The sequence below is a fragment of the Oryzias latipes genome, chromosome 13 (genome assembly GCF_053564925.1).
Source record: "Oryzias latipes strain Hd-rR chromosome 13, Olatipes_Hd-rR_3.1".
Lineage (NCBI taxonomy): Eukaryota > Metazoa > Chordata > Actinopteri > Beloniformes > Adrianichthyidae > Oryzias > Oryzias latipes.
In genome coordinates, this window is record NC_136249.1 from 17,308,552 (window position 1) to 17,321,450 (window position 12,899).

The following is a 12,899-nucleotide window of genomic DNA, read 5'->3' on the forward strand; positions in this document are numbered from 1 at the left end:
CTCCATATCTTTTATCTTCAAGCATGGCTCAGAAAAAAAAAAAAACTGGTGTTTTTTCTCGTGAATGTATGACTTTATTGTTGTAAATTAACAGTTATGATTGTTTTTGTAAATTAAGGACTTTAAAGTAGTTTAAAAAAAAGGAAATTTGTAAACTGGCCCTAAAATTCTGTCGTACAACAGGTATTTATCCCTGACCTATTTCCTGGGAACACAACCAAAATACAAGCAAAGAAAAATTCTGAAGATTTGCAGATCCATTTTCTAATAATTAAAGCAATTTTTGGATTTGTAACCATCAACGGATGTGATCCTCTTTAGGTTTTGTCATTACTTTATGTCACACGTGCATTATCCATTATGGACACTTGGTTCATCAGTTCACCACGTGTGGTCATTCTGGTGGTTCTTTTAAATCGCTCAATCAGCTCCTTCCTAAAGTTACTTTTCTGAATAATTCTCCAGGTTTGAAATCATGAGAGCAATTCTTCACGGTTACAGGAAAAACCCTGGCACTTTTTTGGGCACTTGGTGGCAAAGGAACCGAAACTGCAAACGCTCCAAATAAACGTTCTTGACGTTATCTTGCGTTCCGCTTGGGCTGTCCTAAATCCCCACACTAACATAAAGTCTTTAACCAAGTGATAAATAAAATCCTGCCTTTACCCAAGCAGGATTTTTTGGTATGCCATTTATCTGAGTTTGTCAGTCTGTTTCTGGCAGAGAAACTGGTAGTTTCTGAGTTTAGCGAAAACCATCGACTCTATGAAAGCAAGGGAGCGTGACGTCACCCAACCAAATGAAGCCAATTCGGTCACTATGTTTTCACAATAGGGACGCCGACATGTTGGAGCCAGATGTAGCCAGTAAGCAGTATTTGGTGCGAGTCAGTCTGAGGTATCGTTTCTATGGCAACCACATTCACTAATCAGGAGTGAGATGGCCCACTTTAAAATGGGCCAGCAGGATTCACCTACTTTTATTGAGGCATCTGATTGGTCAGTTTCTAACTTGAATAACATACATTACAGCAAAAATATGAAAAAAAAAACATGATTAAGAACATGTTATAAAAAGGTGTGAGAGTGAATGGGTTTATAGGATTTTGGCTTCTTGGAGCCTGTGAGCACTTCCTGTTTGGAATGCCAGTGGGGGGGAGTCAGTCAGTCCAGCTCTCATTAAAAGGTCAATGGTATAACCTCAGAAAACACCTGCAAAGCTAGATTAGCCAGTAACTTCCCATTTAAACGAGAACACTAGATGAGAACTTCCTGATACCAAATAATAATCCAAACATGTTTCATTACAAAAGTTTTTCTTTCTTTTCTCCTCTGCATTGTGCTAATGACACCAAAATGTGTCAAGATGAGAAAGTGTCCACCTCCACAGACGTTTTAACTGCAGCTTCAACTGCGACATGCGGCTCTTTATGGCCATCCATCAAACGTGAAGATCCACCAAACACTGTGATGATCACCACAACTTTTACAGTAAAACATGAAAACAAGGTCCCAGAGGCAATGTCCAACTGTCTCCACTCTACTGATCATTTGTCTCATTTCATATCTCCATTTTTTCATCTTGCCATCCATCAATTCACTGCTGCTTCAGCTTCATCTATCACTTAGCTTCTCCATCCCTCATAACCTTCTTATTGCTTACATCCTCAACCCCCTTCTGTTCCTCTGATCTAAGAAGCTCTCCCTGCTTCTGTCTCTCCCTTTTTCTATCCTAAATGCAGTTGTTGACCATCTACCGCTCTTAGGTTGTGTGTTCCAGCTCTGTTTAATGTCACTCAGCTGGCGTTCAGGCCTCCGGCTGCAGCGGCAGAACGCGTCTTCACACCAACATATGTGGTCTGCCTCTTACTTTCCATCAGAGAAGCTTATATAAAAACTGCTAAACCACAAGGGAGGGTGCAACGCAGGGGGGTTCATTTATAAAATTACGCTAACATAATGTAGGACTTCCATTTAAAGTTCATGGAAATGATCTATTATTCATAAAACACATTACCCACATCCAATCAGATGCACTTATGTTATATAACCTGGAGAGGAAAAGGGTTGAAAGTATATTTCAATTCTACATTAAACATCATAACTGAATAAATGCTATTTCTAACTCTATACTGCAATTTTACTGTGGACTCTGTTAATTAAGTAGAATAAAACTAATAACCTATAGGACAAAAGTTTCTTCTGAAATAGATTTGCTGTATTGCCATAAAATGCAGAACTTCTAACTGGTTGCCTGGATTTTTCTTCACATCAGGCAGGGGTTCGGGTCTCCAAGCTCAGGTTTGCACACAGACTTCCTTGTGTTTCATCTAGAGTGTGGACATCAATAGGAAAACTGCATCTGCATCGTTAGGCAGAAATGCAAACATAATTATGCAGCCTCGCTGACTGGTATTCCCCTCTCTAAAACTAAATAGTTCAAGACAAAACTCCTGGATTACATACAACCCCATTAAGATTAAACGTAAAAAGATTATTCTGACTTATGTGAAAAGAGGCACAAATGTTGGGTCCATCAGATACGCGACGTTGTGACTGCGTCCCATATTGAGGAAAGCGCAAGGTGGCTCTCTATTCCCGCAGCCGCCTGCAGCTTTGGCAGCAGCTGTCCTCAGCTGTGGGCCCTCCTGGCAGCAGACTGGTGTCTCCTTCAGAGCTGCAGGCTCATTGGACAAAGGACACGGAGAGCTGAATGATGTGAAGCTCTGTTTGTGCCGTAAATAAGTGTTGCTGTGGGAGTAAATTCAAATAGATGTGTGTGTATGTGTGTGGTAGCCTGATATAAACTTGATAGATAGTTGCTGTAGGAATGACAAGGTGTAATGTGTGAGGAAGATAAAAAAAAGGAGAATGTGTGTGTTTATCTGCTAAATGTAAAAGCATCGACTTGGGGGGGCTGTGGGGGGGACAGTCTGTGCGCGTATGTCTCCATAAATGTGATGGAACGATTGCTTGGCAGAGGTACAGGCTCTTGTAAAGTGGTGGGGATGAGATTTTAGTTGCTATAGTAATGACAGGCCAGCGCTGAGCGCGTGCGGCTGAATGAGTCTGTTTGTGTGTGCTTGTCAGACCTGGTGGAAAATGAGAGCCTGGCTGATGTATCCCCAGCTGGAGGTGGGACTGAGATAGTGAATCAGCAGGAGCAGGAGAAGCATGAAGGCGATGCTGGCAGAGGCGTAGATGGCGTTGATTAGGAACATCATGACGACACAACCAATGATGCCCAACACGCACGTGTGCCAGGTGAAGTAACGAAAAGTGGGCCTGGGAAGGAAACAGGAGAGAGGGGAGATGTTACAGTTCAGATACAAGAAAATGGGCAGAAAAAAGCATTATTAATAAAAAAATAAAAATAAAAAATAAAAATCACACCTCTTAGATCAGAAAAACATCATGTAGCATAGACAGAAAGGTATTCAGTGGACATAAGCAAAAATATATTGTAGTAAATCGCTAAATGACAATTAAAATATTGATAAAGTCCATATTTGTTAAAAAAGGAAGAAACACACACACATATACACACGTACATACAGTACAGACCAAAAGTTTGGACACTCCTTTACCTTTTTGGGTTGGACACTTTCAAAGTTTTCCCAATTACTGCTTTCCAATGTGCAAAGCAGTAATCAAAGCAAAAGGTGGCTACTTTGAAGAACCTACTATATGACATTTTTTCAGTTGTTTCACACTTTTTTGTTATGAATATAATTCCACATGTGTTCATTCATAGTTTTGAGGCCTTCAGTGTGACTCTACAATTTTCATAGTCATGAAAATAAAGAAGACTGAATGAGAAGGTGTGTCCAAACTTTTGGTCTGTACTGTTATTATATATATAAATAAGAGGATTATCAACAGCATCTGTGAAACTTAGTCCAGTTCTCATTTTGAGTCAATGTTTGCTTTGATTTGTATTAATAAAGAGAATCTTTGTTCATGTAAAGACTTTATTTTATTGATTTAATTCATTAAAACCACACATATTTCTTTTTTATTTAAAGCATGACTTAATTATTAAGTTTTCTTCTTTTGACTTTTTTGTTTACTACACCTAAACCTATTCTGCCCCCACCACATGCATATTTTCAGTTATTTACTCCTGCGTGACTTCAACGCTGCATAAAAACAAATGCAGAGTTAATGCAGAGACAGAATCAATTAAAACCAAAACTACACACAGATAATAAGCTGCCAGTGCTTGCTGCTGCAGACCCCTGTGTGTTTGAGTGCGTGGGCATGAATGAAAATATAAATGAGTGCATTAGCTCTGTTTACAGCACTTAAAGCTCGCAGATGCATGTCTGTGTGTGCCAGTTTTAAATAGGAACAAGCAGGTGATTCACGGAGATATGAGCCCAACACTTGGATGAAGTGCACAGTTTTGGGGAGGCTGGAACAGTTGACTTCTGTTTACTGCAAAATAAAAGCTTTGAAAGTCAACAGCAATTAAAACAGTCCCAGCTGTAATTACAGACATGAATGGCAGGTTCTCCTTCAGGCTCTGGCCTAATGCAAAAACTGCAAGTGTAACATTTATTATCGTTGGTTAGGAGAAACATCACATGGAAGAAAAGTCGGCAACCTGTCAGTCAGGTGGAGGAGACAAATGCATTATGGGTCATGATTCTTGAAGCTTTCCAGGTAAGTGGAAGCACCTTCCAAAACAGAACTCTGCTACCGAATGTTCGGCTTTGAAAACAACAAACCCTTAATCACAAACACCCATACAGGGGGGGCATTCGTAGGGGTGCTGCGGGCCTGAGGACTGTCATAAAGAGGAGCGACTGCATCGTATGGATCGTAAGGAACGTCATAAAAATGGAGCGTACTCTTGTTGTACCTGAGCCAAGCGTAATGTATAGTATTCGTAAGGCTAATGAAATTTGCATGTACTTATGATGTATGGGTGATGATGTTGTACGGTGTCCTTAAGCCATAAGCTTAGTAAGGTGCAAGTACTGGCCCCTTGCTGACAATGCGCACATGCTGCATAAACGGGATGTGCATGTGACACGTAAGTGTACGTGGGGCGCCCGTAGGATCTCCACACAAACTACCCTCTGATATCCTCTAATTTCCTCATTCATAACAGTCAGGCTGAACGCAAGGAGCACACATTTATCACGTGAACAGCAAAAATGGGCTCCTTGTGCCGTCCACAGGATTTAGGGAAAAGAAGATAAATCTGTCCGAGCGCCTGCGTCTCACCTACTCCACCCCTACGTGTGGTATAGGCCTTCTCTAATACCTGTCACTCGCAGCATGTCCATAGACAATAAATGTGCATGAACACTTTCTCTCTACGGGTTCATGAGCAGTCTAAGATCTTTGACTATTTCTCACCCGCAGACAGCCCGTATCCACCTGTAAGGGCAATTCTGACTACTTAAGAAACCCCAGCAAAACAATCAATAAATCAGCAAAGACGAATAAGCTCAAAAACCTTTGGGCTCCTGTCTTTTATTACTAAAAGTTTCAATAATGGTGGATAATGTATTATTATTTTACATGTTTGTCAGTTTACAAACAAGGCAGCTCTTATTCACAACAACGTTGATAACAGTTCTTTAACAAAACAGCCAATCCTCATTTGGAATGAATAAAGTATCAATGAGAGGTACATGACATGTCTGGTGGGCAGTGATTAATTGTTTAGGTGACTGCTCATGCAGATCTTTCTTCATGAGGTCAAATCTGATCATTTCTGTCCAAATCCCTGATTTATGATCCAATACCACACCGCTGACACTTCCATTAACCTCCCATGTTTTTGTATTGCGGGAAAATTACGGTCCTGAAATGTTAAATGATAATAAGATGGTGACTGTGGAAACAGAACTTGTGAACCAACAGATGTTTGTAAAAGAGGTAAAACATTCATAACTCAGCTGTACCCCCCCCCCCCCCCCCCCGTTTGGTGTCTTTAGGTGCAACAGAGATTAGTTTCTGTAGAGTTGGTTGCCTTTGAGTTATAAAGATATTGAATTCTGAAAAGTTTTACACATTTTTTTTGCCAAAAAATTGCATGTAACTCCAGGAATAGACAGCTAAATAGACAGCTTTATTGACAGAATCCCTTTCAGAGGTCAGATGATGTTCTTTTTTCGTTGACCTCAGTCTCATCACAACCTACTAATAATATCTTCTTCTCACTTTAACCCCGTGCTGGCTCTCCTCCGAAGCTCAAACTTCTATTTCCATCTGACTGAATCACTTAGCACAAGTGTTACCCACAATCCTCCAATCTTATCCTTCTCTTCATCCCATCAAAGTGGGAGTAATTATGGTAAAAGCTTGCCCACTGGCCCGGCCCTCCCCCCACCCATCCCTTTTGTCCCTGCAGCCCCTCCATCGTCAGGGAGAAAAGCCACCCATCTAGTCACCTCCATCTCACCCCTTCATCAAGCCCTACTTGTTCTGTCGCAACTGATGTCACTTTGCTGACACAGCAAAAAATAAAAAGCTGAGGAAAAAGTAGCCAGTCGAGTTCTTAAAGACATTAAAAACAGTGAGCAGTAAAGACTCAGACGTAAGGTTCGGTTTCCAGCCAAATGACACGTCATAATTGAGAACTCGGGACAGAAACTTCCAAATACACACTCATACGAAGGCTGCCAACCCGGAGCTGTCAAATTCTATAAGTGAGAGGTCGGCGAGTGTACGAGACGTTACGTCAGGCAGCATCCAACACCGCTACAGCACAAGGAGACTAAAATGACCTTAGGAAAAAGAAAACAGACTCTACAGAATAATACCTGTTAACCAAAGTTAATTCTCATTTCCATATTCTGATCATGTTATTCCCGGTTTTCCTCAGCTTCACATACAGGAAATTCGTTCTGCTGAGCTAGGAAAAGCTGAAAAACCTGATTCACAACTGAGACAGAAAGGTAAGGTGCACTGCAGAGGGGTCAGGGATTGGAAATGCTGCCCAAACAGACTAGTTTGCTTTTAGGTTGCATAGTTTAAGGATGATTTAGTAAATTATCTGCCTCCATCTACCCTTTCATCTGCATCCTTCTCATTCACACCAACAACATCCATGAAGCCCTGTGCATGACGTTTAGCAAGGAACTCGTGAAAAATGTGGAATTTCTTTAAATGTCGAGTTTTATAGAATCAACCAACTGCAACATTTCCACCAAACTACAAATCTAAAGAGCTGATTTTTGGCCAAAAAGAGTAAACTCATTTCGGGACCTGGTTCTTTCAGTCGTGACCCGGAGCTCATGACCACGGGCGAATATTATAACAAAACTCAACTGGTAATCTGCCAGCAGATCCATCTGATCACCAGGTAGAGATCAGTGGACGGCTGCTCCTCTCTTTACCTGAGTGTACAAGACACACATGAGCGGGGTCAGAAGAAAGGACACACAAACACACATACAAAACACAAACACACACAGAAATACACAAAGGAACACACAGATTTAAACATACAGACAAAAGGACTCCAAACACATACACGCATAAACACACATATACAAACTTAATCAGACACAAATGTGCGCGCACACAGACACACGGAGGCACTTGGAAGGCATTTTCTTCCGCCACATCATAATTTCATCCCTCCCTCCTTCACACAACAACAAATTTAAGGGAAAGAGAAATATTTCTGCTAAATTAGTTATGCTAATTACAGAGCAGTTCTCAGGGGGGGAGACGGCGCTTAATGGCTTTTAATTCATCTCGCCTGGAAAGAGATGTGGGGAACCGCCAGAGAGAGCAGAGAGAAAAAAAAGCTGCAGTCTAAAGCAGAAACATCTAAACAACAAACACACAACACTGGGGCTGTTGACACTGCCACCGTGAACGAACGGAACAGAAGCTCAGGGAGGAACCCAGAACAGGCAGGCGGGCAGATAACATGCAGCGGGGAACGCCGGGGGAACCGCGTCCCCGGGAAAGGACAGCCGGAGAAGTTTGGATGCTAACTTTGCCTCAGTAATTGCCAGCGGTCACTTAGTGCAGCCTATAACACTGCAGACCCGTTCAATGCGTTCAGTTTCTGCTGGCATAACAAGGACAAAAACAGAGAAGGTTCTGAATGTGTTTCCATTAGTCATCATCATTCCAAGCGTAGAAGAGGCTCCATCATTATAATCAGTTTTAGGGGGAAAAGCAACAGTGAAGATTTGACAAAAATATCCACATGGACATGAAGCTGCAAGTGCTGCTGGCTGTGGTGCACATTTAAACTCAGAAGGTTTTGACAGTTGTTAACCAAAATAACAAATCGCACGGAACGCCGATTTCATCCATAAACCCTTCAAGACCGTCTCCGATCATCTTTAGATCTATTCTAAAAGCGTTCCCAGTGGTCTTTGAAAGATGATTATGCAGTTTTTAGGTAAAATCAAAAAAACTTTTTCTAGGTTAGTTCATTAGAAATTCATCTGAGTTGTGGGTGGGACTTTTCGTGCAAAAGCCTCCCACCCCCTCCCCTTCCTCATTGCTGAGAGCTCTCTGTTTACACGCTCTTCCACTAGCTTACAGCCTCTCACATCCCCAACCTAACATTAGCGATCTAACAAAAATGGTGAGCAATATCAGAGATATCAACTATACCCAAACATTTCAAACATCAGCATTTCATAGGAAATCCTGTGATTCTCAAACATTTCTTTCTTACACATTGATTGATTGTAACCGACAAATGCAGATTTTCTCTGGTGCATGTCTCTTTAGTTCCAGCAGCAGCTATCAGACAGATTCCTTTGTGTTCTCTCCATGAAAGGCCGTTTTTGTGAGGTATAGGGAAGATGTAACTGGCAAAACCTAAAAATGCAACTTGAACCCACCACATTCACTCAGATGCATTCTTAAAGGACAGAAACTCATTTGTTCACCATTGAAAACCTTTGCAGCGCTGCATTTTTGCAGCGTTTCCTGCAGTTTGTGACTCTTGTTCCACCATTGCAGCACAACTGACTACGAGCGCTGGAGGAAATATGTCACAATCCTAAAGCAATGAAAGCTGCTGAGACGGTCTCTCCCCCAAACACTTGAAATCTGTGAAATGGGTTTTAATCAACGAGTGATGAAGCCCTTCTTCAAAAAAAAAAAATCATTTTGTTTTTGACTGCAGGCCTCACTTGACAGTTCACACAGAAAATGTTGAATAACTCAGGAAATAAGTGCAAAGTGACTGAAATAACAAACGCTGGTTGTGTCATGATGTCATCCAGCTGCACAAACACACCACCTTCCCTCAGGTTGGCGTGGCTTTATTAGAACAGCCTCAAGGAGCTCTTATAAATCAGGATTATTATGCGTGTCCCCGGAAAACAAACACGCAGAGTCTGCTCAGCCTCACATGCAAACACAGTGGCATGAAAATGTGCAGTCTTTGTCCTGAGTGGCACTAAACAGCTTTGTCCTCTTCTTGTTCTTTTACCATCACAATACAAGCATGAGGGCCCAGAAACAGCAGAGCTTGAAGAAACCCACTGTGACATGTTTACCTGAAGTTTGGAGCAGATGCCCATTCCAGAGCGAGGCAGGCCAGGTCCACAGCAGCATAGACCAGCAGGAAGAAAATGGTCACGATGCTGGCAATGGTGTTGAGCTTTCCAGAAAACAGCACCAACTATTGAGACAGGGACCAAGAGAAGAGAAGAGAAGAGAAGAGCACTGAGGATCAGCGGAAAGGTGTTCTTTAAGGTCATTTTCTACCACCTGTCAGTCATCGTCACAGTGCCAATAATTAAAGTTAAAGTTAGTTGTCACACACACACACACACACACACAAATCTTGGTGAGTGAAATGTCTCCTTTCCATTTGACCCATCCCCAGGGAGAGCAGTGAGCTGTGGACACAGCTGTGCTCAGGAACCATTTGGTGTTAAACACCCCGAATCCAACCCCTTAATGCTGAGAGTCTTTGGTATGACTCGAACATCGATTCCTCTATTTGAATTTGGGAATGGTTTATTTCAAGCAATACAAACAAAAAGAATATGGAAGAAAACAAAAAGAATACTCAAGAAGACACAAGTGTGTACCTACAACATACCACCAGTCTTAGGGAGACACTCTACCACACTCAGTTGGTAATGAACAATAGAATAAAAAAGGTAACAGAATTTGGACTCTAATGTGGGATTTAGTGAAAAATGTTGTTCTGCTTGTAATTAAAACACATTAAACCAACAACTGAAACAACTTCTGAAAAAGCAGTTCATCGTGGTTCAGACTTCCATCATTGATCGACATGCTTCACCCCAGTGCACCGAATAGAGAACTGCAGTTATTTATGCTAATAACTCTTAAAGCTCCACTCTGATCATCTCTTGATCTATTTTCAAAGCTTTCCCAGTGTTCTTTTAATTATGATTTTATTGATTTTTCCAAAATCAAATAAACTTTTGTTGTTTTCTATGACATGGTTTCTGCAGAGCGACAGTAGTTCATTAGAAATTCACCTGAGAGTTATGGGCGGGACTGTTGCCACGGAGCAACTAGGGCCCCCTGCCCCTTCCCAATGCTGAAAGCTCTGCATTTACACCCTCCATCCCTGGCTTACAGCCTATCACAACCCCAAGCTAACATTCGCGGTGCAACAAAAATGGTGAGCAATATTGGAGCTATGCAGCCGCACAGTTTGGAGCCAGATCTCAGCTCAGACAAGGAAAACAAAGGCAAACATGGATCTAGTCGTCGACAAGAGGATGCATCATTGTGCCTTTAAGCCTTAGTCACATGAACCTTCTGATTCTTCAACAATTTTTTCCATATGTCACTTTTTTGTTTTAGCACAAAAGGTTTAATACTGCCAGTCCCACTTCCTAAATACATAATCGCACACACACGCAGACACACACACACACAAAAAAACAACCTAAATGTGTCACATTTAACTGTATAAATAAAAAACTAAAAAATCAGACTCCATTCATTGTAAACAGAAAACTTTAGAGGTTTGTTTTACTGTTAAATCTAGTCATTGTCTGAACTGCTGTTGATGGGTGACATCATTAGACAAATATTTAGAGAGCAAAGCTCTGCTAAAGTAGACTTTTTAAATACTTTCCTGGGAAGGCCCAGAGGCCCCCTGTAACATGGCTCCACAGTGAGAGCTGCTGATTGAGGCTAAGGTTCACTTTTAATTAAGATGATATCGGAGCTGCTGCTCGGCTCCACGCTCAGAGCCATGTTGGCGGTGGCAGCTTCCATACGTGACAGGAGGACTTGTTATTGAAATTCTCCGAGCAGGATCTGTAGTAAAAGATGTCGCTGTAATAATAATGACAGCATATGGATGTACTGGGCAGTGCTGGGCAGAAGGTGACTTCTAATAAAGGGCTGGAGATGATGAGCATGTTAAGACGGCTGCTCCCTGCCATGTTCTCTGATATGAAAATGTGTGAACTCTGCTGTGTGTGACCTGCTGCAGGTTATCACATGTGGAAGAGCCTGGAAGGAGAGCAGAACAAGCTGCCTTTTTTAACCAGTAATTAAATTTGAGAAAAATTAAACTGTTCACTAATTATGGTAAACTAAGCGGATAGTAAATGCCAGAAGAAAGAAATATTCTAAATTTCTTAACACTAAATAATTCAACACTTTTGGCCCACAGTGTTAAAAATGGATTAATCCAGTTGTTTAAATCAAAATATGGCAAAAAATGTAAATTGTTTTTTACTAACCTGCCTTATTGTGTTTATGAAAATAAATCATTGCAGGCGTTTTTATTTTTTTATTTTGCTGATTCTGCTCTTAAATCTCAATGTCAAAGTTGTGTTTCTGAAACCGCTGAGGGGTCACTTTTTCTGCTCCATTAGTGAAGTTTTGGCCTTGAAAAAAAAGAACACAGAGATTTCTCACCTCTAAGTCGAGTCATGAAGTGCACAGAAAATATATATATGAGCAGAGTCTCGTGATAACAGAATCTGATAGAAAAACAGCTTCATTTGAACATAAATACTTTTTCTAATCATAAAAAAGTACACGACAGGGAGGGGATTATATAAGTTTGCTTCTTCCCTCTCAAGCAATAAATCCAATTCTATTCGACTTTATTTGATAATTATTGTATTTATTGAATCTAATAGGAAATGTGAGTGTACTGTATGCATAACCGCAAATATCTGCATTTATGATAATGAAGCAGCTGCTCATACATCTTAATTAAAAGTGAACCTTAGCCTCAATTACCAGCTCTTACTGTGACAGGGGCCCTCCAGGGCCCACAACATAAGTATTAAAAACTGTCTAGAAGATGGCATTCATTTCTTTCAGTCTCAATTCTTTTTCTTTATTTTCTAATCAATTTATTACTTAATAATTGGGTTTGATATATCAGCATTTTGAAAACCTTTTTCTGGCAGACAGAGCACGAATAGGGGAACAGAGCACCAGTCGTGCTCTGTGCGCCGCCTTCAGTCAGAGGAATAATAAGTCTGGTGGCAGGCTGTTGTTTTAAAGAGCTTCTTCACAGACAGACTCTGGAGATCATCTGTTCCATGGAGCATCAGAACACAAATGGATGTTCAGGTCAGAAGTGGGTAAGAGAGGCACAGGCACGCTTTTTTTGGCCTAGAGAGCAATGGATTTATACATAAGAGCACATTCATTTTTATTCTATAGTACATTTTTGGTTCCATGATAAACCATCCAAGTTGTAACCCGCCTCCACCCAACAGTGGGTTGTGATAGGCTCCAGCAACTCCAAGTGATTTAGTGGGTTTACAAGGTGGATATTAAATGAATGCCTTTAATCTTTTATTTATTTATTTCTTTGTCACATTAAATGTGATTAAAAAACAAAACAGCTGAAGTTTTTCCTATGGATTTGTAATGTCAGCACAGTTTGTGTTTCTCTGTGCAAAACTTTTGTCCAAATCTGTTGACCATTTAAGGAAATCATTT

At 41.0% G+C, this 12,899-nt stretch overlaps 1 protein-coding gene across 2 annotated transcripts in view; it reads right to left on the reverse strand.

The window, feature by feature from the left end:
- zgc:153039 overlaps nt 1–12,899 on the reverse strand; it is a 102,210-nt gene that overhangs the window by 4,195 nt on the left and 85,116 nt on the right. Inside the window, exons 9-10 of one of the 2 annotated variants that reach the window (XM_023961527.2) lie at nt 9,494–9,618; nt 3,092–3,284 (exon numbers count right to left, since the gene is read on the reverse strand). In XM_023961527.2, the coding sequence (XP_023817295.1) occupies nt 3,092–3,284; nt 9,494–9,618 (318 nt within the window). The remainder of the gene's footprint in view (nt 1–3,091; nt 3,285–9,493; nt 9,619–12,899) is intronic. The other variant, XR_013659635.1, reaches the window with a different exon arrangement.